Source organism: Vipera ursinii, assembly GCF_947247035.1.
Source record: "Vipera ursinii genome assembly, chromosome: 1".
Classification (NCBI taxonomy): Eukaryota; Metazoa; Chordata; class Lepidosauria; order Squamata; family Viperidae; genus Vipera; species Vipera ursinii.
Genome location: NC_139512.1, coordinates 173,246,480 through 173,272,151, shown reverse-complemented (window position 1 = coordinate 173,272,151; position 25,672 = coordinate 173,246,480). Strand labels below are relative to the sequence as shown.

The 25,672-nt window shown below is 38.6% G+C and overlaps 1 protein-coding gene across 4 annotated transcripts in view; it reads left to right on the top strand.

Moving 5' to 3' along the window:
• SF3B1 (splicing factor 3b subunit 1) overlaps positions 1-24,496 on the top strand; it is a 30,980-nt gene extending 6,484 nt beyond the window's left edge. The window contains exons 1-22 of one of the 4 annotated variants that reach the window (XM_083371539.1): positions 6-1,428; positions 1,742-1,821; positions 7,536-7,703; positions 8,013-8,250; positions 8,733-8,945; positions 9,387-9,508; positions 9,887-10,084; positions 10,174-10,275; positions 10,627-10,806; positions 11,467-11,553; positions 11,820-12,090; positions 12,922-13,067; positions 13,151-13,297; positions 13,888-14,013; positions 14,614-14,835; positions 18,397-18,579; positions 18,674-18,785; positions 18,873-18,993; positions 20,446-20,577; positions 21,208-21,480; positions 22,454-22,670; positions 23,824-24,496. In XM_083371539.1, coding sequence (XP_083227665.1) covers positions 1,407-1,428; positions 1,742-1,821; positions 7,536-7,703; positions 8,013-8,250; positions 8,733-8,945; positions 9,387-9,508; positions 9,887-10,084; positions 10,174-10,275; positions 10,627-10,806; positions 11,467-11,553; positions 11,820-12,090; positions 12,922-13,067; positions 13,151-13,297; positions 13,888-14,013; positions 14,614-14,835; positions 18,397-18,579; positions 18,674-18,785; positions 18,873-18,993; positions 20,446-20,577; positions 21,208-21,480; positions 22,454-22,670; positions 23,824-23,982 — 3,519 coding nt within the window. In that variant the 5' untranslated portion in view covers positions 6-1,406 and the 3' untranslated portion in view covers positions 23,983-24,496. Of the gene's footprint in view, positions 1-5; positions 1,822-7,535; positions 7,704-8,012; positions 8,251-8,732; positions 8,946-9,386; positions 9,509-9,886; positions 10,085-10,173; positions 10,276-10,626; positions 10,807-11,466; positions 11,554-11,819; positions 12,091-12,921; positions 13,068-13,150; positions 13,298-13,887; positions 14,014-14,613; positions 14,836-18,396; positions 18,580-18,673; positions 18,786-18,872; positions 18,994-20,445; positions 20,578-21,207; positions 21,481-22,453; positions 22,671-23,823 lie in introns of those variants that run through there. The other 3 variants (XM_083371538.1, XM_083371540.1, XM_083371541.1) reach the window with 3 other exon arrangements.
• The last annotated feature ends 1,176 nt before the right edge of the window (positions 24,497-25,672 follow it).

Genomic DNA, 25,672 nt, shown 5'->3' with positions numbered 1-25,672 from the left:
TGTTTCCTTAAATTATCTTTAGCCCTTTGATTTCTGTTGGCATGCTTGAAAATTCAGGAGTTTTAGTTTATACACTTTGAAAGTTGTTTGAAATCATAGTTTGCCATTTTGTTCATCTTTTATAATACAGATTTTCTTTCCAGGTAGAAGGACAAGAAAATAATGAACCATTGCCATAGAAACACAAAGGGTTAAAGGTTTTTCTTTTCTTATTGCTTGGTTATATATGCTGTACTTTGAGTGATTTTAATATTTAGTGCTCAAGAATCTTCCAACTTACTGGATGCTTTCAATCCAAAAGTAGAATATAAAGAATCACTGCTTTTAAAATGGTACCTAACAAACCGGAGCAGTTGATTCTCTTGATTTTGAATTTTCAAGAAGTTAAGCTTAAGCGAAACAAAAGTAACATTTAAGAACATTCGTTACTTTTAGCAGTTCAGATATATTCTGATAAATTTTATAAACTTAGTGCAAGGGGTATCTGTGGGCCTGATGGAAACTTTCCTTGGGTGAGTTAGTTTGACAAGGAACCTTAGAGCACCTGTTAATTAAAACTATAACTGGTTGCAGGTTTTTGTAAATTAGCATTTCAGCCTGCATGAATTAATAGGGATATGGATTTTACTTGCTTAACTGTCATTGATATAAACATGTATTGTCAGAATTCACAGGCCCATACTAACTGTCCTTAATTTCTTTCCTACAGCAGTACTGCTATATGCCAGTCCTGTCTGCATTCTTAAGGGTGCAGTTCAACACATCCTGTGTAGATAATGGTGAAAAAGTATCCCAAAGGAAAGTCCTATCAAAGCTAGTGTCAGAATGACACTGCCAATTGGGCACTGATGTTCAGCATAGCAAATGTATTAAGAATTTTATTTTGACCTAAATACTTATGCTATACTACTGGTATAGCCAATCTGCACTTTAAAAATAGTGCTTCCTAGATAAGATTGTTACTATATGGCTGGGCTTCTGTAAATATTTGAAGTTAGAATAAATTTCAAGGTTCAAATTAATATTTATGATGTGGGGAAAGACTTTGCCTGTGAGTATCCTTATGGTAAAAACAGTGTACTGCAATCAGTTCACAGTTGTAATTATACCTTCAGAATAAGTGGGGGGAGAAATTGGGTGCTCTTAAAGTGAAGCCCTTTTAACATGCCTCCACAGAGTAAGAATCTGGGGTTCATTGTCCAGATTCATCAAACATATACACTGATCTGTATGATGAAACAATTTGAGTTATTTAGGTTTACAGTAGTACGTGTAGTCAGATATCATAGGCTTTATCAGCTTGAACAAGGTAATGTGTTGATTATAAATATCTTTCCAAAGTGTTACTAATGGTAAAGAGATAATTTTCTAGGCTTCTATTCTGCTGCTTGAAGTCAGAACTGCTGATGGAGACAAAGGCACGAAAGTGTACGTATTCCGGATTAGCAACCCAGGAACCCATCACTTCTGAAGACTTAACTGTGCTGTCATTTTATCATTCTTATCTCCTTTAAAATATTTGTTTTAAGCTGTTGTAGTTATGTTTGTGTTCAAACAGGTTAAATTGATCAGCAAAGTGAATAAAAGTAAGATACATATAATTTCTTAAAAATCAGTCAAAATATTAAAATTAATTGATTTTGAAATAAAATAAAGTTAGATTAGAGCAGTTTTAAAAGCCAACTTTTCTGCTTTTCCTGCACTTATTATGCTTTTGTCCTGTTGCTGTTCTCTTCTGCAGGTGGGAAGACACCTGATCCTAAAATGAATGCCAGAACATATATGGATGTTATGCGTGAACAACATTTGACAAAAGAAGAGGTTAGTAGGTTACGATTGTTATTCTTAAATTTCAGTTTTCATTTCTCTTAGGCAAGGCTTTTTTTAGTTCATGGCATGTTGAGGCAGTCCTGAAGAACCACTAGTATTGATATCTCCTTTTGGTGTATTTCCTCTCTGCTTAATGACCACTACTTAGTTCCTGCAATGCTTTGGAAACAATACTTGAAAACATTGTAGGAAAATTTAATGATAGGCAACACGGAGAGGTCCTTTAGGGCAGAGGACCCCAACCTATGGGCTACTGGGCAGTGGCCTCTTGGCCACCAGGCTGTAAGAGTGGCTGGCAACTTGTGTTGGTGCTAGCCTTGTTGTGAGTTTTGTGCCGGCGCTAGCCTTGCCGCAACCCCGGTGCTGGCAGCCCCATTTGTAGAGTGCACATGCTCGTGGCCCTGTTCGCACGCACGCACAGCTACATTTGCATATATGCGCATGCATAAAGGCGCCTGCCTCTCCGTTTCTCACCAGGCCGCCAACCCAGAAAAGTTAGAGACCCCTAGTATTAAAACTTATTAAAATATGAAATACAGAGGGCAATTCAGAAATAAACCTCCTTTTGGTTACCAATGACAGACAATCGCAAATACAGAACATTTATTATTACATTACTTTTTGACATAATTGCCATTCAAATTGAGGCACTTGTAACGTCTTACAAGGTTTGAAATTCCTTAGTAATAATCGCTCGGCACCAAATCTGGTCTATGGGTGGGGGTGATCAAAAACATCCCAACGGGGTCTTCCGGTGGCAAGGCGTCGCCGGAGGCAGCCATTTTTTGGCTGTCAGCCTTGCGGCTCCGTAGAGCCGCCGAAAACAGCACCGATCAGCTGTTTCGGTGGCTTGGAAGCCCCCTCCTCGGGAGAAGAGGAGGGGGTGAGCGCCCAGGTAGGGGTAGAGCTCTCCGGGGCCGCCAGAACTTAAAGTTTTGGCGGCTGAAGGGTTGAGCCCTCCCGAAGCCTGGGCATGCTCCGGACTGCGAGGCGCCTCTGCTCCGGGTTTTTTGGAGCAGAACAGGGCGTTCGCAACCATCCGTGCTAGCAAGAAAGAACTTTGGAGAACGAGGACGCAGGCAGAGCGATGCAGGAGATTTTGGTGAAGATGGTCTTTTGATCTTTAACTCAATGGACTTTGCTGAGCTCGTAAGTGGACGTGCGTAGCTAACAATAGTGGGTGAAAATGGCGGCTATATCTTCTAAAGTTCCTGCTCTGGTGCAGCAGTCTTCATTGAAAACTTTATTGTCCCCTGCACCCGTATCTGCATCAGCCCTTACAGTAAAAGATTTGCAGAATGTGCTGCAAGAGACTATGGAAAAGCAAATGCAACAATTTGCTGAGATAATGGACAAAAAGTTGGAGGAGAAGTTAACAGAAAAACTATTTAAGGTTATGGATGAAAAGATTACAGAGAAATTAACAGAAATGAGAGCAGACATTTTATCTGCATTGCAAGGCATGGCTATATGTATTGAGAATTTGCATGAAAGAGTGGAAGATCTCAGTCAAAATGATATTAGCTTGGAAGCAAAAATGACAGAAACTGAAAATGTGGTAGAGAAAATTGATTGTGATTTGACCTCGACACAGTATTATCAGATGGAGTTTGCTTTAAGGATTAGAGGCTTAAAAGAAAATCCTAAAGAAAATTTGAAGAAAATGGTTTCTGAGGCTCTGGAAGGGGTGCTGGGACGACCAGCAGATGAATAATGGAAGATATAGATAAAATTTTTCGTGTTAATTCTTGGATTGCAAGACAAAGGAAATTACCCAGAAATGTGGTGGTTTATTTTACAAAGAGAATGATTAGAAATGAAGTTATTCAGGCCTCCTACAACATTGATTTTGTAATTGCTGAGCAAAAAGTTTTGATTTTAAAAGAAATCCCTCCAATAATTTTTTAAAAAAGGAAGGAACTTGCTTTTTTGACACAAGAATTGAGACGACGTGATATCAAGTTTAGGTGGCAGATACCAGTGGGTATGGTGGTGACCTATGAGGGTATGAGGCATCGTCTTACTACGTTGATTCAGGCACGTGATTTCTACAGTAATGTTTTAAAAGCAGCCCCCATACCATTTTTGGAATCTACAAAGAAGAAAGGTGAGAGAGAGTCTCAACGATGCAGAGAGAATCTACAAGGTGCTGAAGGAATAATACAGACAGATGAGAAAGTTACAGGAGTGGATCAAATTTCAGTATCACTGGAGGAGGCCAGAAACTGGAAGAGGCGTGCTGCTTCTAGACGAATGAACCAAGCCTGAAGATTTAGTTGCATAACTGAAGGAGATAATAATGTAATAAGGATTATGGGAATTGAAATTGTTAGAAGGGCTAAATATTTGGGGATATACTTTTTACCCTTATAAAATAACTATGTGTTGTAATATTTTATGTTGCTTTAATTTTAAGATAATTATGAAAAATTTAATTGGGAAGATTTGTAGTAGTGTTTACTGAAATTTTGTAGGTTATGATTTGCTATTTGGTATGTATATTTATGGTGTGATAAGAAGGTGGATACTCTGTTCCAGGTATATACTTTGTGATATGCTCTGGTGCAACTTTGGGAAAAATTATAGATGAAAGTTAACTTGTAATATCTTTATGGGTAATAATGAAACATGTAATAGAAAATATAAGAATGATGTGACTATATAAAAAAATTTTAAGTTTGGAAAGTAATGTATGGTACTTTAAGCTGTATAATATATTAGGAGAAGGAAAGGTTGTATAAGCTTGGTTTTAGTATGGAAATTTAAAGCCCAGTTGGAAAGAAGAATAGTTTTTAATAATTGATATAAAATTGTTTATGTTTATGTTTTATTTAATTTATATACCGCCCTTCTCCCTGGGGACTCAGGGCGGTTCACAGGGCATATAAATAAAAATACAATACTATACAAAAGTTAAAACAAAGATTAAATCAGTGCCCAATTAAAAAACAATAATGCAATCTAAAATGACAATTTAAAACCCAGCTCCCCATCAGGCCAGACCGGTCAATTCAAACAAATGGGTCTTCAGACCACGACGGAAAGTTCGGAGGTCCGATGCCGTCCGGAGCTCCACCGGCAGTTGGTTCCACAAAGCCGGGCCACCCACAGAGAAGGCTCTCCCCCTGGGGGCCGCCAGTCGGCATTCCCTGACCGGAGGCACCCTGAGGAGGCCCTCTCTGTGGGAACGCACAGGGCGGAGGGGAGTTGAAGCCGGCAGCAGGTGGTCCCCGAGGTACCCCGGACCCATGCCATGTAGGGACTTAAATTGTTTTGTCTGTGATTGTTCTTATTGGGTATTATTGATATTATTGTGGTGGATATTAAATGGATGTTGAATTTAACTATGGCAGTAAGATTTCTAGTAAAAAGGTAGAATTACTGATTACAGAAGAATGGACTGTAAAGTTTTTAATTTCGAGGATATGGTAAAGATCTTAGTGCACCTGAAAGACTATTTGTAACAGAGAGATACCACGGAGCAAATATGGGACTAAAAAGTATTATTTTGCATTTGAATAATTACTGATATGATATATATACGTTTGGAGTTTATCTATATGAGTTAAAGTGCGATAGTTTAAATAGTTTAGGATTGTTTGCATAAGTTAGATTATGATTGTATTTTTATACCCTGTACTCAGCTCTGGGAAGTCGGGGGGGGAGGGGAAAGGGAGGGAGGGGTTGGGGAGGGCTGGGGAGTGGGAAGAGGGTGGGAGGGGAGGAGGTTGGGAGGGGTTTTGTTTTGCTAAAGATAAAATGTATTGTAAAACTTCAATTAAAAAAAACATCCCAACGGAACTGCTTCAGAAGTATTTAATTTTAATTTTAATTTAATTTAATAACATTTATATACCGCCCTTCTCCCTGAGGACTCAGGGCGGTTCACAGGGCAGAATAAAATAGCCAATACAAACATTAAAAGGTGATTAAACAATTGCCCTAATTAAAAACAATAGAAGTACAGTTCTAAAAAACCCCGAGATAAAATTAAAAGACCAAAAATAAAACAACCCCACCGATCCCCATCAGGCTAGGCCAGCTTGTACAAACAAAAATGTCTTGAGATCGCGACGAAAGGAGCGAAGATCGGGCGCCATCCGGAGCTCTACCGGTAGCTGATTCCACAGCTCCGGAGCGCCCACAGAGAAGGATCTCCCCCTGGGGGCCACCAATCGACATTCTCTGATCGGTGGCACCCTGAGGAGGCCCTCTCTGTGGGAACGCACAGGGCGCAGGGAGCTTGATGCCGGCAGCAGATGTTCCCTAAGGTACTCCGGCCCCATGCCGGGTGTGTCTAGCAGTGTGTGGGTGAGCATTATCATGAACCAACACCACACCAGAAGTGGTCCCATAGAAAATCCTGCCAAATGTGAAGATGCCAAAGGAGTACTGCTAGTGTAGTTTGTGGAGCGTGGTTCGTCCATCAGTTCAGAAGTCCATTGTGAAACATTAAGAAAATTCAGACGAGCCATCCATAACAAGCATTGGGGCATGCTGAGCTCTGGTGTGGGGTTGGTTCGCCTGCGCACCGCTAGACGCACCCAAGAACTTTTGAAGCAGTTCCGTTGGGATGTTTTTGATCACCTCCCTATAGCCCAGATTTGGCACCGAGCAACTAATAGTAAGGAATTCCAAACTTTGTAAGACATGACAAGTGCCTCAATTTGAATGGCAATTATGTCGAAAAGTAATGTAATGTAGTTTTCTAATGTGTGTATAATAAAAGCTCTGTATTTGTGACTGTTATGTCATTGATAACCAAACAGAGGGTTATTTCTAAATTGCCCTCGTATATAGTTAAATGAACATTTAAAAGCCTGGAGGACTGCCTGGCTCAACAAGCTGATTAAAAATTTTGGCTTGATGTTGTACATGAAGGAGGCTGATTTGTCTGCTGAATAGATAATGCTTTGCCCAGGCCCACTTTAACTCATGGTTCACATTCTCATAGTATATATAAAGAGTTGTCGTTTGGCGTATTGTAAGTTCATAGACGCACGCACACATGGACATACATAGTTCGTGAACTGAAGTACATAAAGCATGTTTCAGCCACATAAGTAAATATAATTTGGGCATAAATTGTTCAGATAAATACTTGTTCAGATAAAAACTGATTTGCTCTAGCCAGGAAATAATGTGATAATTTGGAAACTGGACCAATGTTCTGTAGTTTGTTTCACATATGCCACTCTCTTTCATTATATGGTTTGGGTCTATTCATTTGGCTATATAGGTAGTCGTCCCTTAATGGTAATGGGACTAGAATTTCTGTTGTTAAGCAAGGACATGCTGCTTAGTGGCAGCAGTTCTGGTACTTCCAGTTGCCATTTGTTAAGTAAATCACCATTTGTGACAGCTTCCCCATTGACTTTCTTCTTGGAAGCCAATAGTGAAGGTCTCAAATGATGCTCACATGACCATGGGGAGACTGACTAACGTAAGTAGAAGGACTGGTTGTAAATGCCACTTTTTTTTCAGCATTGTTATGAGTTTGAACAGCGGCTGAATGCTGCTTTAAAGGAGGATCATCTGTAATTTATTAATACCAATAATTAGAAATGCTCATCTGTAGGAACGTATTTAACCCTACACCCCAAATTAAAATGTGGACCCACTTGGAAGATATGAATGTACTAATAACTTGGTGAACTTATTTTTCTGTTCACAGTATTTGAGACACAATCTTTTCTCTTTAACAGAGAGAAATTCGACAGCAACTAGCAGAAAAGGCTAAAGCTGGTGAACTTAAAGTCGTCAATGGTGCTGCATCCCAGCCACCATCAAAACGCAAACGGCGTTGGGACCAGACCGCTGACCAGACTCCTGGTGCCACACCTAAGAAATTGTCTAGCTGGGATCAAGCTGAGGTAACATCTTAATCCATATTCTATTTTTTTCATTCATTAACTTTGAATCTGCCAACTTGGAAATAAAATATATAGTGCTCAACAGATATCTCTTTCAAGCACGGACGATGTTCTTTTGTGACATTTGTAAATTAATCCATCAATGCAAATGAATCTGCAGGTCTAAGCCTCAACATTTTTAAGAAGAAGAATGTATCCTGTCATTTGAAATAGACATAAGACTGTTGACTGAAAGATACGATAGATGTCTTTTTAAAAAGATGATATCTCAGAATACTTTTTCTTTAAACCCTATTTTGTTTTATTCAGACACCTGGACATACTCCGTCATTGCGCTGGGATGAAACACCTGGCCGTGCAAAGGGTAGTGAGACACCTGGAGCAACCCCTGGATCTAAAATATGGGATCCAACTCCTAGTCATACACCAGCAGGAGCTGCAACACCTGGGCGTGGTGATACACCTGGTCATGCAACCCCCGGGCATGGAGGGGCAACTTCCAGTGCTCGGAAGAATCGATGGGATGAGACTCCCAAAACAGAAAGAGGTATTCTTTGTGGAACGTAATAAAATACGTTTAATGTATTAATCAGTAACTTAGTATATTATGTTTAGCAGGTTATCTAATTTCAAATGAGGCTAACTTTTTATTTGGTATGCTGTTGGAAAGCTTTTGAGTTCAGGAGTTTTTATTCTATTAACTTGATTTGTACCCCTAGTTCAAATAAGCTTTAGCTATATCTTGATGATAACATATTGATACTTAAACTAAAAGTTGAGTGTAATAACCTAATAAGCCACTTTTTTTAAAGCATGTATTTCAGGTACATTGATGGAGAAACAGGACAATGTTGCATACTAGTATGCTCTCTGCAGATCAGTCCTGGAAATTAAGACTAATGACCCATTGCTTGGTTTTATTATTGTGGATAAACCTGAGATTAGGTGGTTAGATACAAGTACTGTGAAAATTTTTACTTTCACTTGTGAACTGAATTCAGTTTTAAATGGTTGGATTTTGTTTTCCAGATACCCCAGGACATGGGAGTGGATGGGCAGAAACTCCTCGTACTGATCGAGGGGGGGATTCCATTGGTGAAACGCCAACTCCTGGAGCAAGTAAAAGAAAATCACGTTGGGATGAGACACCGGCAAGTCAGATGGGTGGCAGCACCCCTGTATTAACACCAGGCAAAACACCAATTGGTACACCAGCTATGAACATGGCAACACCTACACCAGGTAATTTCAGTTGCCTTAACAGCCAAAAACCTAGTTACGTTTGCTAAATTCCGAGGTATTGTATGAGAAGTGATCTTTTGCCAGTAGAATTTTCGTTATTCTTAACAATAAAGCGCACGTGCATGCATGTGCTCTGCCCAACATTTGCCTTGAATAGGAACCTACCTGAGCATTCTGGAAACAGAAAAGGGAAAGTAGGGAACAAATGAAATCCTATTCTGTAATCATAATTGCTTAATATTGAACTTAGCCCGAATATCCGTCGTACTTACTAATGTTTCATATTTGTGCTTTACTCAAACTTCATAGTTATCAGGTGAAGTTAAAGCATTTTTGGAAACATAACTGCTTATAACAATGGCTTGAAAACTTTGCCAAGAATTTTTGAAAAATATGCACGTTGTCTCCAGGTACTTAATATATTGAATATATTCTTTATAGGGCACATAATGAGCATGACTCCTGAACAACTCCAAGCCTGGCGATGGGAAAGAGAAATTGATGAAAGAAATAGACCCCTTTCTGATGAAGAGTTGGATGCTATGTTTCCTGAGGGCTATCGGGTAAGGAATAAGCCTTGTACAATGATAACATCTATCTTACAAGGTTCTTGTTTTAGGAAAACACAGGGAATGCTGTATAAATCACTTTGACCTTCTAGAACAAGGGTGTCAAACTCGATCGCATCGCATGACGTATGACATATCATGACACTTTTTGCCTTTGCGAAGGCAGGGTGGGCGTGGCCTGTGCATCAGCCCATGGTCGTCAGTTTGACACCCCTGTTCTGGAACAAAGGCAGTGTATAAATTAACAAATAACAAATCTTAACAAATAAATTGAAACTATTGCTATAAAAAAGCTCCAAAATTTTCCATTTTAAAGTATGAAGTTCCTTTTTTACTTCTGTAATGTGACTGTATGCTTATTTGTCCATTCAGGTTCTCCCTCCCCCAGCAGGTTATGTTCCAATTCGTACTCCAGCTCGTAAACTTACAGCAACACCAACCCCCTTGGGTGGTATGACTGGATTCCACATGCAAACAGAAGACAGAACTATGAAGAGTGTCAACGACCAGCCCTCAGGAAATCTTCCTTTCTTAAAGCCAGATGACATACAGTATTTTGATAAACTACTGGTGAGTTCTTTGGACTGACAGTGTTGTGTTCTTTGGTGAAGGAATTCAGGTAAATTTACATTAATCTTGTACATATATGACAATTACAGGTTGATGTTGATGAATCAACTCTTAGTCCAGAGGAACAGAAAGAAAGAAAAATAATGAAACTGCTTTTGAAGATAAAAAATGGCACCCCTCCAATGAGGAAGGTAAGATAAACTACTTCTATATCAATGGCATTTTCCTTTTATCCCCACTTTTGGTTCATTTTTTCTTTTCTTTATTCCCAATTGCTTTCAGCTTTGAGGGTGTGTGTTTGTGTGTGTATATACATACATACATACAAACATACAAACATACATACGTACATTTTATTAATAAGCTGTTCTTCTGAAATATGCTTGTTTACATTTCATAACTAAAATGGTTCCAATGTAGAAATGCACTGTGGTGTCAAATGTAACAGAAATGCAACTTTATAATTGATTATTTGGCTTGGTGGAATTTTGGAATGAGCAGACTATATATAATGCTATGCTTTTTTTCTTCTGCTTCCATAGGCTGCTTTGCGACAGATTACTGACAAAGCTCGAGAATTTGGAGCTGGCCCACTGTTCAATCAAATTTTGCCCCTTCTGATGTCTCCAACCCTTGAAGATCAAGAACGCCACTTGCTTGTTAAAGTTATTGACAGGATCCTATATAAGTTGGACGATTTAGTCCGGCCATATGTGCACAAGGTTTGTGTCTCTGAATATAGTATTTCAGTGTGTTACATACTTGATCAGAAGCCCACAATTTTAGAACAGATGCTTGCCTGTTGTAAAGTCATAATTGTAACTGTATTCTGCATGTAAATGTAGAACAATACTGGCTATAATTGCTGTGTAACACTATTCTAGGATATAGGATTTCATGTGCGGTTTTGATTCAGACACTTTCCCCTTCCCTCTCCTTTCTTCCAAATGACAGAATTAGCATCATGTAAAAGCTGAATTTTGATTATAAGCTTTTTTTTAAGTGCTAGGGGTTGGCAGGGGTTTTTTTAACAATTGGTTAAATGTATCATTTTAATAGGCTAAGAATTGAGATAATTGAACCATAATTTCTTCCATTCTCCAGCCATACAAGCAGGCAAGCCACAGGTTTTAAACAATCCTTCAAATAATTCTTTAGTATTACCTATGAAATGCTGTCTTGTTAAATGATTAGTTCAGATGGTTTCAATATATATGTGGTATGCAGTTTTCCAAAACTAACCTTTAAGTGGAATTCTAAGACCGTCAAGTGTTTATCTTACAAGAGACTGCGGCTTCATTTGTGCTTGCAAAGTTAATATTACATTATTTGTATCAAACATTAATTCCCATGAGTTTTAACTTTCATTAACTTTCTTTTAGATTCTTGTGGTCATTGAACCTTTGCTGATCGATGAAGATTACTATGCTAGAGTGGAAGGCAGAGAAATAATTTCCAACCTGGCTAAGGTAATATATTTTTCTAATCTATTGCGTTGATATTAACAGAAATTAGCTTAGAGGCGGAAGCACAGATGTGCCAAATGGTTGTGTACAATTTAAATTGATTTATAGATATGCACACAAAATTGAGCTGTTAACAGTGAGAATGTTTCACCTGACGCCATATTCTATCACTGAAAAGTAACCAATAACAACAAAATATGGAACATGGGTGTTTATAGTTTTTGGTTTAAGGTTGGATTAACAGATTCTTATGTTTTGGGTCCATTCAGGCAGCTGGGCTGGCAACAATGATCTCTACTATGCGACCTGATATTGATAACATGGATGAATATGTTCGTAACACAACAGCTCGAGCTTTTGCCGTTGTTGCTTCTGCCTTAGGAATTCCATCCTTGTTGCCGTTTTTAAAAGCTGTGTGCAAAAGCAAGAAGTCTTGGCAAGCCAGACACACTGGCATCAAGATTGTGCAGCAAATTGCTATTCTAATGGGTTGTGCAATTTTACCCCATCTCAGGAGTTTGGTTGAAATTATTGAACACGGTAGGTGTGTTAAATGTGTTAGTTATACAGTGCTGTTGTTCTGTAACTATGGAATTGAATGATTTAGAATTGGATGTTAGTAATCTGTAACAAATGAAATAGATTAAAGCAGTCTTTTTTCTATTTCTTTTGAAATGTAGTAGAGTCTTTACATTTAAGAATAAAACTTACAGTTGATCTTTATCCAGTAAGAGAAGTTGTCTGGACCTCCCTTATTTAATAAAATAAATTAGATGTTCTTTTCCTACTAGGGAGCAGGAAAAGAATATAACACTATTTAATATAAATTAGATTTTCTTTATCTGTTGCTTTAGCAGGAAAATGCTAAAAAGCAGGCAGAACATTTATTAAATAAGGAAAGTTCATACAACTTCTCTGTTTTCAGAGAAAGGGGTTTTTTCAGACATTAAAGGAACTGCTCTGCAGGGTTAATAATTTAGAATAATTTTTGAGATAATATTTGGTAGAAAGTCGGCAACTTTCCTCAAAGCCTAGTTCAGGGGTCTTCAAACTTGGCCCTTTTATGACTTATGGACACCAACTCCCAGAATTCCTCAGCCAGCATGCCTGGCTGATGAATTCTGGGAGTTGAAGTCCACAAGTCATAAAAGGGCCAAGTTTGAAGACCCCTGGCCTAGATAATGGCAGCTTTGGATGAACATGGCAGCAGATGGAAAGTCTGCAACAGTTACTTAGGTCTTATAAATTTTGGGATAGACAAACCAGCAGCAGAGGCTTTGTGAGTTTTTAAAAATGGCAGCTTAGTTACAAATTTTCCTTTCACTATAATAAGTCTGAAATATAGAACAAACTTATGTATTTGCTTTGCAGGCTTGGTGGATGAGCAACAGAAAGTACGCACTATTAGTGCTTTAGCCATTGCTGCTTTAGCTGAAGCAGCAACCCCATATGGCATTGAATCATTTGACTCTGTTCTAAAGCCCCTCTGGAAAGGCATACGTCAACACAGAGGAAAGGTATGTCTGATTTAACATCAGTCAGGTAATATTAGTTAACAGGTGGTGTTATTTATAATAACAATTGTTTTATATATTTTTAGGGTCTGGCTGCTTTCTTGAAAGCCATAGGTTATCTTATTCCACTTATGGATGCAGAGTATGCCAACTACTATACCAGAGAAGTAATGCTAATTCTTATCAGAGAGTTTCAATCTCCTGATGAAGAAATGAAGAAGATTGTGTTGAAGGTACGTGAGTATATTTGAACATGGAAGAATTTGTTGGATTCTGCTTTGTTCTGCTGGTAGAAGTCTCGCCATCAGGAGGTAGAGAAAAATATGACTCCGAGATGCATAAAAGTAGAGAGGTATATATAAATATAGTGGTAAAACTGTGTGAACTTCAGTTTCTTAATAAAAATATTCATGATTAACACCTACATTTTAGCTGAAGAATTAGACGTCACAATATTAAAAGTATGTTGATATGTTTCTGTCCATTATCGAAATAATGCTGAAAGAGATTCTGAAATAAAGCTATAGCAGCTTTTTAAAATTGGCTAATAAAATAGTTGAGCTGAATTTCGAACTAGTTGGTTTCTGAGGAGATTCTAAAGATTGTTAATGTAAATATGAGAAGCTTAAAAGGCTCTGGATTTTGCTAAATTCGCAGCTCTGCATTAGTATAATCACTACACGTAATGCAAAAACATTCAGTGTTGCCCATTCTTGCTGTAATACTCTTCCAAATAATTATTTGAGATGCATACAGCACACTTGGTAGAATAACATTTTTACTTTCTAGAAAATTTTACACTAGCTTGTCTTTTTTTTTGCAGGTGGTAAAGCAATGTTGTGGCACAGATGGTGTTGAAGCAAACTACATTAAAACAGAAATTTTGCCTCCGTTTTTCAAGCATTTCTGGCAGCATAGAATGGCATTGGATAGAAGAAATTATAGACAGGTATTACTATTATTGACACCAGTTCAGTAAGCAAATTTTAGCAGAAATTCCTAATAATTACATTGAGTAGAATATAGGTAAAACTAAAGGGTGCTTATTATTTGACAAAATTTAATTCCAATTGCTAGGAAGTGGAATTGGGAACATCCATTGAGGTGGTTTAACAGAGATAATCAGCTTAGAATAGGGTTGTCAAACTGCCAGCCTGTGGGCCAGATGCGTCATCCAGAAGCTACGCCCACTCCATTGCTGGCAATGGCAAAACAGCCCTGATACATCTTGCGCTGTCACGTGATGTTGCGAGTTTGACATGTCTGGCTTAGAAGAAAGATAAAAAGGAATAAATAACTGTGCACCTGATACTTATATATTCTAAAGGGGAAGGAAATGAGGGGGGTGTCCCCTCATGTTTTACTTTGTGATTGGTTACCTGTTACATGGCAGTTAATTTGTGATAGTATCTAGTGTACTTTTCAAAGATCGAGATTTATCCATTTTGCCTTTATCCTTAATGCATTATTTTTGTTTGGAAATGTAATTGAGATGGTTCCAGATTTCTAAATTGATCATTGATTCCACAAACTTTTGTGTTCGTTGTAGTTGGTTGATACAACTGTGGAGCTTGCAAACAAAGTTGGAGCTGCTGAAATTATTTCCAGGATTGTGGATGATCTGAAAGATGAAGCTGAGCAATATAGAAAAATGGTTATGGAAACTATTGAAAAGATCATGGGGAATCTGGGTGCAGCTGACATTGACCACAAGTTGGAAGAACAACTTATTGATGGTATTCTGTATGCTTTCCAAGAACAGACTACAGAGGTATATGAATAAGGGATATTTTGGATTCAGATTCAAGTTATGACAAGTATTAGGAAATGTTGGAAAGATATCAAATATTTATGCAACCAAAAGTTTCTTGATTGTTGCAGATGGCAAATCTAATAAATTTTAGAGATACACAAGGTCTGTATAATGAGATAACATTTCATCTCTCATTAGGGCTATGCTTGGACTGAGATAAAGTATTCTGTTCCCCAGTAAATACTCAGCATCTTTTTTGTGATGGGAAAGAGCCCTCAGATTTTCTTCATCTAGTACTTACTGCTTTTGGTTTCAGCTTAGTCCTTTTTTATAATAATATTTTATTAATTTTCTAATTTTACATTTAGGTATTTAAAAAGCAAATCTCAAGTTACAACATCAGATATTTCTTCTCTTTGTCCCTTAACATTTACTGTCTTGTATTCAAGCTAGTAAAGGGACCTGATGGCTCAGTGGGTTAGGACGCTGAGCTTGTCGATCAGAAGGTCGGCAGTTTGCCGGGTCGAATCCCGAGTGCCGCGTAACAGAGTGAGCGCCTGTTACTCGTCCCAGCTTCTGCCAAACTAGCAGTTCGAAAGCACGTAAAAATGCAAGTAGAAAAATAGGGACCACTCCGGTGGGAAGGTAACAGCGTTCCGTGCGCCTTTGGCGTCTAGTCATGCCGGCCACATGACCACGGAGACGTCTTAGGACAAGCGCTGGCTCTTCAGCTTTGAAACGGAGATGAGCACCGGTCCCTAGAGTTGGAAACGACTAGCACGCATGTGCGGGGGAACCTTTACCTTTACCTTATTCAAGCTAGTATAGTTCTAGTTATATCAACTCAATAAAAACATTATTACATTTATCAATAAATTTTTAGCGTATACATATCTTAATTACATTCAGTCTTCATAAACAAACCATATCCTGTTATTTTATTTTTACCCAATTTTTAGTTTCTCGTCAATATTCCAATTTAATCTTTGATATTTATAATTTTCAGGCTTTGGACAACCAAGATTTCCCTTGTCTCAGTTCATAACAAAATATAATATCCAAAATACACATTTTATCTATTTGAATGTAATGATGTTCTATTTCCTAAAAGTTATCTATTTCCCACCACATTAAATCATCTACTTAATAATACAATGTCCCCTTTAATAAATCAAAACCATTATGTATATTACCTTGGTTAATCAATAAATCGAAACATATTCATAAATTAATTTCTTTTCCCTTTTTTAGGTCTAATTTTTAAATATGAAACAGATAAAATCCTTATTTTCAACTAATTTCCAAGTATTTTAAATCTAATAACCAAAATTCACCTTTAACCCTCTAATTAATAATATGAAATCCCCTCTAATAAGTCAAAACCCCAATTTTCCTCAACCTTAGTCTGGCTTTCATCCTTTGCCAACTAGACTTTCATATCAGTGCTTTTAGATCGTCAAATAGATCTCCCTCTATTATTATATATGTTATTTGAAATAAAGACCATTTAGTTGTCAGTTTTCTCGAAGGACTAGCCCATTTGTATTTGTTAAATTGTCTCCCTGTTATTCCAGTTCCTCATGCTTGCTCTGATATATTTGTCTTCCATTCAATTTGTTCTTTCTCAAATTTCTTTTGATTTATATAGAAAGTCATTTCCATTTTCAGTGTTGTCACTTCCTTTTCTGGATTTTCTATCAGGTGTGTTTGTTGGTCAAATGAGTCCTCTGTCTTAATATTTGATTGTCCCACTTCTTCTGTTATCTTCTGCATTGTTGGTTCTTTGGTTGTAGTCAAAGTTTGGATTTGTGTATCTAAGCTGGCGTCTTGATCTTTTATGTTAGGTCTTATTTTATCACAAGGTGAAAGAATGGTTTCATGTAATGCTTTCAACATGGAAAGAATCTTTTCCTGGTCTTCATCTGTTTTACGTGTTTATAAATAGTCTTTCTAGTAAAAATTGTTTGTCAAGCAAGATTTTATAGTCCCAAGGTATTTCAACATCTCATATAGTGTCCAATATTCCTCAAAAAAAGAGATAGGAAAGCAATTTGCCACATATAACTCTGAGAGTCAGTAAAGGTTTACATTCACAGTTCAAGTAGGCTGGTTATGGCGCCCAGCTGTTCTCTTACAGCTAAGTCTCTCACAGGTTGTGCCAAAGTCAAAGAAATCTTATCTAAGGTCTGGGCTTAAAGCCAAGTCTCTTTTGGGAAATAACAACTTGTAATACCAGACTTCGCCACAAGATGTCACAGATGCCATTTAAGGTTTTTTAAGTCCAAAATTTTTCTAATCCCTTTTCCAATTTTTTTCTTTTTTATAGGCAAAAACAAGAGTCTCCAGTAAAAATAGGAAAAATTTTGGTCCCCAGGTTTCAGGAATATATAAAACCAATTAGATTAAAATAGTTCTTTTAATTCTTTGATTCCCCTGGGTAGTCAGACGCCACTATTCTTAGAGGGTGGGATAGAAATCCCCTTCCCTCTCTCCTCAAAGGGGGAAAGATATTTTGAGCAGCTTTTACAGGAAGAGAAGGTACTTAGGGTAAAGAGAAGATCAGATCTCACCCAGTTTCATCCACATTGCTTTCAAAGTGCTTGATAGTGAGTTTGACTTCAGCTGTCTGCAGCCTAATGACAGGCCATATTGCTATGGCCGGTCTTTGCTCTGCCAGTTTGGAGGTCTGCCCCGATCAAGCAGGAGGGCTGCCACCCTCCCGCGATCAAGCAGGGGTCCCCTCCTTGCTCATCGCCCCTACAAGGCGACTTTCGACCCTTTCTAGGGTCCCCAGTGAAGGGAAATCAGACATGGAAGATGGAGCTCACTTTCCAAACGTCCGCAGTGGCTGCGGTGGCAAACCAGAAGTCAGCTTAGTCCTTTTTTTCAATAGAATAGTATCAACATTAAAATTTTCAAATAGAAATAGCCTTATACCAAATTCTCTCTTTGATGGGCTCTTTGCTAAGCACTCTCAAGACGGAATTGATCTATTTCAGTATAAGGGCTGGAGTTAAGTTGTAGAAAATTCTTCTTTTATTAACATTTTGCTAATGTATTAGATGACTGCAGTTCTAGTACTTGCAATATTTCTTGCTTGTCAATTCACTTCAAAAGATGAAGCCCAGAATTTAATCTTGCCAACTCTGCAAATAAGCCTGGCTGCAGCCACTTTCCCCCCTCATTTGAGGGGATGGATGGGGCTTGCCCAGGTGCTTTGCTAGTCAAAACAATTGGCTGTCCCGTGGGAACCAAGGTTATCTGTTACTCCCGACCAGACACTGGGTGTTGTATAAGAAAGCCCGCCAATTGCATTTATTGGGGAATGTAGTCACTTACATAGTTTTGCAGGTGGGAACTTTATGCTTTGTAACTGGGGAATTGTTATGGGATATTCAGACTTGGTTTCACTTTTGACCATGCCGATGCTTTGTAATTAATAAACATGTTCTTTGAGGGATTTCCAAGCCTCAGAATTCTGCTTTATTTGTCTGTTGGAACCATGACAGCCAGATTGTGACAATAAAAATCACAACTGTCAGATAATATTTTAACACTGTTCTATTTTTTTATTGATAGGACTCAGTGATGTTGAATGGCTTTGGTACAGTGGTAAATGCTCTTGGCAAGCGAGTGAAACCATACTTACCCCAGATCTGTGGTACCGTGTTGTGGCGTTTGAACAACAAATCAGCCAAAGTGAGACAGCAAGCTGCCGACCTGATATCTCGTACTGCAGTTGTCATGAAAACCTGTCAAGAGGTATTCACTGTTTGCTATCTTCTTCCATAAACATCTGCTGTTGGTTTAAAGTTGTTGGATTCTAAGTATATTTTTCTTTGTCTTTTGGTCCTAGGAAAAATTGATGGGCCACTTGGGTGTGGTATTGTATGAGTATTTGGGTGAAGAATACCCTGAAGTACTGGGCAGTATTCTAGGAGCTCTTAAAGCCATTGTGAATGTCATAGGTAAGTACGTGACTTATGGTTAGAATGACATTTTTACTTTGAAAAACAGAAATGGAGATTAAATGTATTGTTTCCCACATTTAACAGGTATGCACAAAATGACTCCTCCAATTAAAGATCTGCTGCCAAGACTCACGCCTATCTTGAAGAACAGGCATGAAAAAGTACAAGAGAATTGTATTGATTTGGTTGGACGTATTGCAGACAGGTAAATTCATTTGTAGCATAAACTGTTAAATATGTTTTACAAATGAAAAGACTTCTTAAAATGAATTCATGCAGGTAATCCTTGACTTACAACAGTTCATTTAGTTGTAATGCACTGAAAAAAAGTGGCTTAAGACCATTTTTTTCAACTGTTGCAGCATCCCCAATGGTCACATGATTAAAATTCAGATGCTTGGCAATTGACTTATATTTATGATGGTTGCGGTGTCCTGGGGGTCATGTAATCACCTTTTGCAACCTTCTGACAAGCAAAGTCAGTGGGGAAGCCAGATCCCCTTAACAACCATGTTACTAACTTAATGACTCTGCGGTGGTTCTTGTAACAACTGTGGTAAGAAAGATTGCAAAATGGAGCAAAACTCACTGTCTCACTTAGCAACAGAAATGTTGGGTTCAATTGTCTTAAGTCTAGGACTACCTATACAGAGTTTATGAAATCTGAATGTTTCGATGAAGACCATGTGCCTACTACCTTCCACCGTTGCTTTTCCCTCAAAATTTAGCAGTGCATTTCAAAGATACAGAAAATTTCCAACTTGCTGACTGACTGCCGTATCTGTCCAAGAGAAGTCAGGACAAGGCTGCTCTCCTTCCTAGAAATCCCATCTTATTCAGTTCCTTTCTCTGTCTAGAGGAAAGCACAGAAAGACTTTAGCATAAAGAGAGTGACTGCATCTGTCAGGAAAGAGAATGCCCTCTTGAAGAGGTGCTTTGGTTTAGAGCAGTGGTGGCGAACCTATGGCATGTGTGCCAGAGGTGGCACTCAGAGCCCTCTCTGTGGGCACGCCCGCCACCACTGCCAGCAGCTTGCCCAGGTCCATTAGGCCGCCGCCCGGAGCAGCAGCCCTACCCAACACAAAGGAGGCGAAGCAGCCAGCTAGCAAGCTCGAGTAGAGGTGGTAGAGCATGCCCACGCCCAGCAAGCCAAAGGCCACCCCGAGCAGGGGAAGCCAGATCCCCATCGGCGCCATGGCCCCCCAGGCCCAGCTAGGATTGCGTGCCTCCCTCCCATCTATGCTGGGCCTCCTGTCCACCACCCCACCCACCAGCGATCCCCTGGATCTTCCCCAACCCTGCCCGGCCCCTACAGGCATCCCCCCCATGAGCAACAGCGAGGTGGCCATACCCACTCCAGCCACACCACCCAGTCTGCCATGACAACTGCAGCCATGCCCACCCAGTGGGCCACACCCCCATGCTCCCCCCCCCCCCCGAGGGCACCACAATGCTGAGGCGGCCCTGGCACTTTGTGGGTTGTGGTTTGGGCACTCGGTCTCTAAAAGGTTCGCCATCACTGGTTTAGAGGTTAGGGTTTGGGGGAAGGAAGCCCTCTCTGTAGATGATACCTGATCTCCACTATTTCGCTTAATTTGGCAAGCGTATTTAAATGTTCTTTATTACTGTTATTAATACCATTTCCTCTTTCTTCCAGAGGGGCAGAATATGTTTCTGCAAGGGAATGGATGAGGATTTGCTTTGAATTGCTTGAGTTGTTAAAAGCACATAAGAAAGCTATTCGAAGAGCTACTGTGAATACATTTGGTTATATTGCAAAAGCTATTGGGTAAGTATAAGCTTCCTGTACTGGTTTGTTTAAATGGGGAATGAAAAGTTAAATGCTACAGTTAACACCATTGTGATTATATCTATTTGATTGCTAGTGGTAAGACATTCTGACATTAAACATTTCTCCTAGCTTAGATTTTGTGTGTTTATCTGGAAATGAACTTCTTGAGCATTTAAATAGAATCTAACATTGAACCGGAAGAGGGTATTTAATGTAATCTTGTGACAGAATTGGAAAGAAAAAACTAGAGGAACAGAATGAGAAGAGGAATTACGTTAGCAGTTAAAAAAAACCCCTGATAATCTGGCTGCACATTATATGTAATAAAATTCTGGATGGATGAATTATAAGCAATTAGAATTTTTACCAAGGGAAATACTGTGTATCAGAAATTTATCACATGAACTCCCCCATGATTATTGTAAGCTTTTGTAATAATTACATATAAAGTTACTTATTTAGTTACTCATGATTTTGTAAGTTTACTCTTTTCAAACTTTTCTGTCAACAAAACTACAAGAAATCTTTTCTTGAGAAGGATTAATTGTGTGGATAAGCAGGCAGGTAGCCAGGCAGATAGATTTCTAACTCTGATTCTCTAACATTTTTATCTTTCCCTTGTTTTAGACCACATGATGTGCTGGCAACCCTGCTAAATAATTTGAAAGTACAAGAGCGACAAAACAGAGTGTGTACAACAGTGGCAATTGCTATTGTGGCTGAAACCTGTTCCCCTTTTACAGTACTGCCTGCACTTATGAATGAATACAGAGTTCCAGAGTTGAATGTTCAGAATGGTGTATTAAAATCTCTTTCTTTCCTATTTGAATATATTGGAGAAATGGGAAAAGACTACATTTACGCTGTTACCCCTTTACTTGAAGATGCTTTAATGGACAGGTAATTTTTCCCTCTCCACACTATTTTTTTGTTTCTTTTGCTCTTGTCAGGTTATAGTAAACCTAGTAAATATTAAGCCAATTACTTAGGTTCATGATTGTGACGGTGCGGAAGGACCACAGAGATCTCCCCATTGAGATGTGAAATTCTTGAGATAGCTGAAAAATGTGGTTTTCTGTTTCTTGGACATGAGGAATATACATATATGTAATAATTAATTTTAGGCCTCCTTTATGTATTTAAATAAATGAATCATTACTATATTTGAGAGTTATTCTATAGTATATTTCTTTTGTTTAAATGCTGCAATTAGAAAGGTCTGGAGTTAAATAATCTTCAATGATAATCTTCCTATTATATTCCTTTACCCCAACAGTAGAAGGGAAATGAGAAAGAGACAGTTCCTTTCTTACCCTTATTTGATTATTTGAATAGAAATTCACCTCCAGAGCACATTTAGGTGCTGGATAGAGGGTGTCTCTGTCGATATGGTTCCTTCTACACTGGTTGTGTAAGTAGAAGAGAAGTGAGGGTAATGATAAGAGTGCTTTGTTCTTTGATGTTCCTTTATTCTCTACCCGTCCACATATCTGTCCCTGTCTTTCAACCTATCTGAGCTGGGGGAGTCAGCTCATTGGGCTGCTGAAGTGCTGCTGCCCCCTCTTAAGTTTTTCTCTTTTTGATACAGCTTCTTATGCTGATCTGTTTTTAGAAATTTGGTTGACCTGGCAATATTTCTCTCCTTCTTTTTGTAGTATTGAAGCACAATTTTGACGTTGAGTCAAAAGGGAGGAAAATTACCCTGCCAGCTATCAACCGCAAGACTATTGGAGAGAAAAGGATGAACAGTTGTGTTTTGATACTGAAAGATTTTATTTTATCAAATTAGAACAACTACTGGCAGGAAGAAAGAGACTAGAAAAAACAAATAGGGAGCAAGTTACTGATAATGCCTGTACAATTTCTTTTTCAGGGATCTGGTTCACAGGCAAACAGCTAGTGCAGTCGTGCAGCATATGTCTCTTGGAGTATATGGGTTTGGCTGTGAGGACTCTCTGAATCACTTGCTAAATTATGTGTGGCCCAACGTGTTTGAAACATCTCCTCATGTCATCCAAGCAGTTATGGGAGCACTGGAGGGCCTAAGGGTGGCTATTGGACCTTGCCGGATGTTGCAGTATTGTTTACAGGTAAGTTGGATAATAATGCCTGCCTAGGCTTCTGAATAATTTTTTAAAAAAAATATTAAATCAGGAAAATTATTTAATTGAAGACTATCCTATAGCTCAGACATGTCAAACACAAGGCCCGGGGGCCGGATTCGGCCCGAAAAGTGGTTTCATGTGGCCCCCGAAGCCATCCTGGAAACAGTGAGGGAACGGCCCCCGCTGCCTTGGCCCAGAGACCCTCCTTCTGCCAGAGACCCCCACATCTGTCCCACTCCTGCCCAGGCCCCCATAGGCAACCTTGATGCCAATGATGTAGAGCTGGCCGTGCCCACCCAGTAGGCCACACCCTCCCTGGCCATACCCACCCGGCCCCCCGAGGGCAACCACAATGCTTATGTGGCCCTCAATGAAATTGAGTTTGACACCCCTCCTATAGCTGTCCTAAAGGCTTCTTTATATTGAACTCTGGAAAAGAATTGTAACGTAGCAAGATTCCATGTGTATGGTTTGTGAATGAATATAATGAAATCCTCTAAGATGATTCATATGATAAGAAATAATCATCTAGCTTGGGCAATGATACATTTGCCTTAATAAACAGAATAATTACTTTTAATAAAACACTGCATAATAATAATAAATAATAAACCTTTATTGTCAAAGTACAACGTGTACATTGAGATTAGCTGAGCCTCCCCCCCCCCCCGTGCACTCTCCCCCCAACACACAGTGACAAGAAACCCTCCATCCTGCCACACCATGTGAACCAACTACACCACACACCGGCCTCCCAAGTCAATTCTGCATAAATTCACAGAGATTATGTCCCATTTAAAAGCCTAACAGCTTTTTAAACCACACAGTATAAAATCAACTGATAGGATTTCTCTGCAGAATTTCATTTTGTTTGCAATTAAGCAGAAAGGCGATGGCTACATGTAAGAACTTATGCATCATTGTAATGTGGCTTTTGCAACTCCCTCCTTGTGGTCTATTATGTAAGCTGTTTCTCAAAGGTTTTGCCAATTATTTCTGGGCAGGATGAGCTAGACAATATAGATCAAACTGAATAACCCAGATTTCTGACATGTCATAAAATGCCATTTCTTTGTAAATGATCAGTAAGATGATTCACTTAAGTGCAATTTAATTTCTGGTTCTATTCTTTTCCTAGGGTTTGTTTCACCCTGCCAGAAAAGTCAGAGATGTGTACTGGAAGATTTATAATTCTATCTATATTGGTTCACAGGATGCTCTAATAGCACATTATCCACGAATCTACAACGACGAAAAGAATACCTACATTCGTTATGAACTTGATTATGTCTTGTAATTTTATTTCTCATTTGTTTTGTGTTCAATAGACAGCTATTCCATATTTGGTTCAGATCTGGTGATGTACCATTTTTAAGACACTGCAGAGTATCTTAGAATGGTCAGAGGCAGAGCTTAGAAATCAATAGCATGATTTTTAAATAACATGTCTTTGTTTTGGTGTTAAAAAGCCAGTAGTGACCAAGAACACAATGATTGCAGAGAATATGGGGAGGGGGGGAAGCATATTGATGAGGATTTAAGATTCTATTCCTTGTGTTTAAAAGGGGCTGTTTGAGAAATAAACATTTGTGTATAAAATATTAATGGTTATTTGTGTGTGAGCATTTTTGGGCAGGGAGACATATAATAAGTCTCAGATCATCAATTTATGTAAAAAGGTGGCATATTACATTTTAATTGTCTTTGTCATACCCTAGCTTTTGAATAAATAAGAAACGTTCACATTTTGATTGTTGTGTCTTTATCCTGAAAAAGCACTTGTTATAAAATTTGCTTTTGTACTGAACTGCCTTGAGGTTTGGGTCTTTTATTTTTTCTTTTATCCATCAGATATTTTCGTATGATATGTCCAGTTTTCTTCCATTATGACTTGTTCTCCTGAAGCAGTAATGATTTCAAAATTGGATATTTAATGAATTTTGAAACACGGCTGGATTATACATTAAAACAGGTGCATATGTGGTGTTAAAATGTTATTGGGAGGCTATGTACTATATGTAAGTGAGTAAGCATTACACCAAATATCCACCAGCAAATTTTATTGTGGCTGGTCATGGTAACATTCTTGTTCAAAAGGGGCAAATGGCACAGATGTCTAACTTACGATAGCAGCCATTGCATGTGGGAAATGGAAAGAGCACATTTCAGGCCCACTGTAAAAGAAAAATGAATCCTGTGGTTAACAGATGCCATTCAAATTGTCATTTTGTGGCTGCTGTTCCCTCATAACTATTTGGAGATTGGAAAGAAAAATTGACGATTAGCAGACATTCAGTTCAATTTCAGATGACATTGCAAACCTGGGGTTTAAATGGGATGCCTGTTCTAGGCTCACACATTGTGGTAACTTTAATCAAGGGTTAGCACAGGAGAAAGCATTCATTTGTTGGTCTGGGACAACACTGTTAATTTATAAGCAGAGGCTGCAGCAAGCCAGATGAATACGTGCAGTGAAAAATTGGGATTCATGCAATGTTTATGGAACCTCCAATGCCACATTTTTTTAAAGTTGTCTTGATTTTCTTTAAACATGCCAGAATCTTATGACACTTAAGATTCTCAAGTTTTTGAAGATATCAAAGAATCTGAGACCTACAGAAAGCTTTATTTAACAAGATTCGTGGAAACTTACAGTCGCACATTTTAAGCTTACAGTACTTTAAGCTTGGAGTTTGACTAAAATAATGTGCATCAGATGTTTACATATAATTCATGGGCTTCTCATTTTCTCTTGGAAGAATATTTTTAAATTCCAAAGCTACATTGGGGCAAAAAAAAACCTATAGCTTACTAGTCTTAATTCCCCCCCCCCTTGTTCCTGATGCTTATTTTCCCCATTGGGAAGATAGAAATGCTTTTCAAAGTTCCTTTTAAGGGTGCCCTGTGAGAATCTCTAGTTAGTTACCTTTTCCCTGGGTCTTTTAAATTCATGAGGAGCAGGGAACAAGTATATAAACATTTAAATA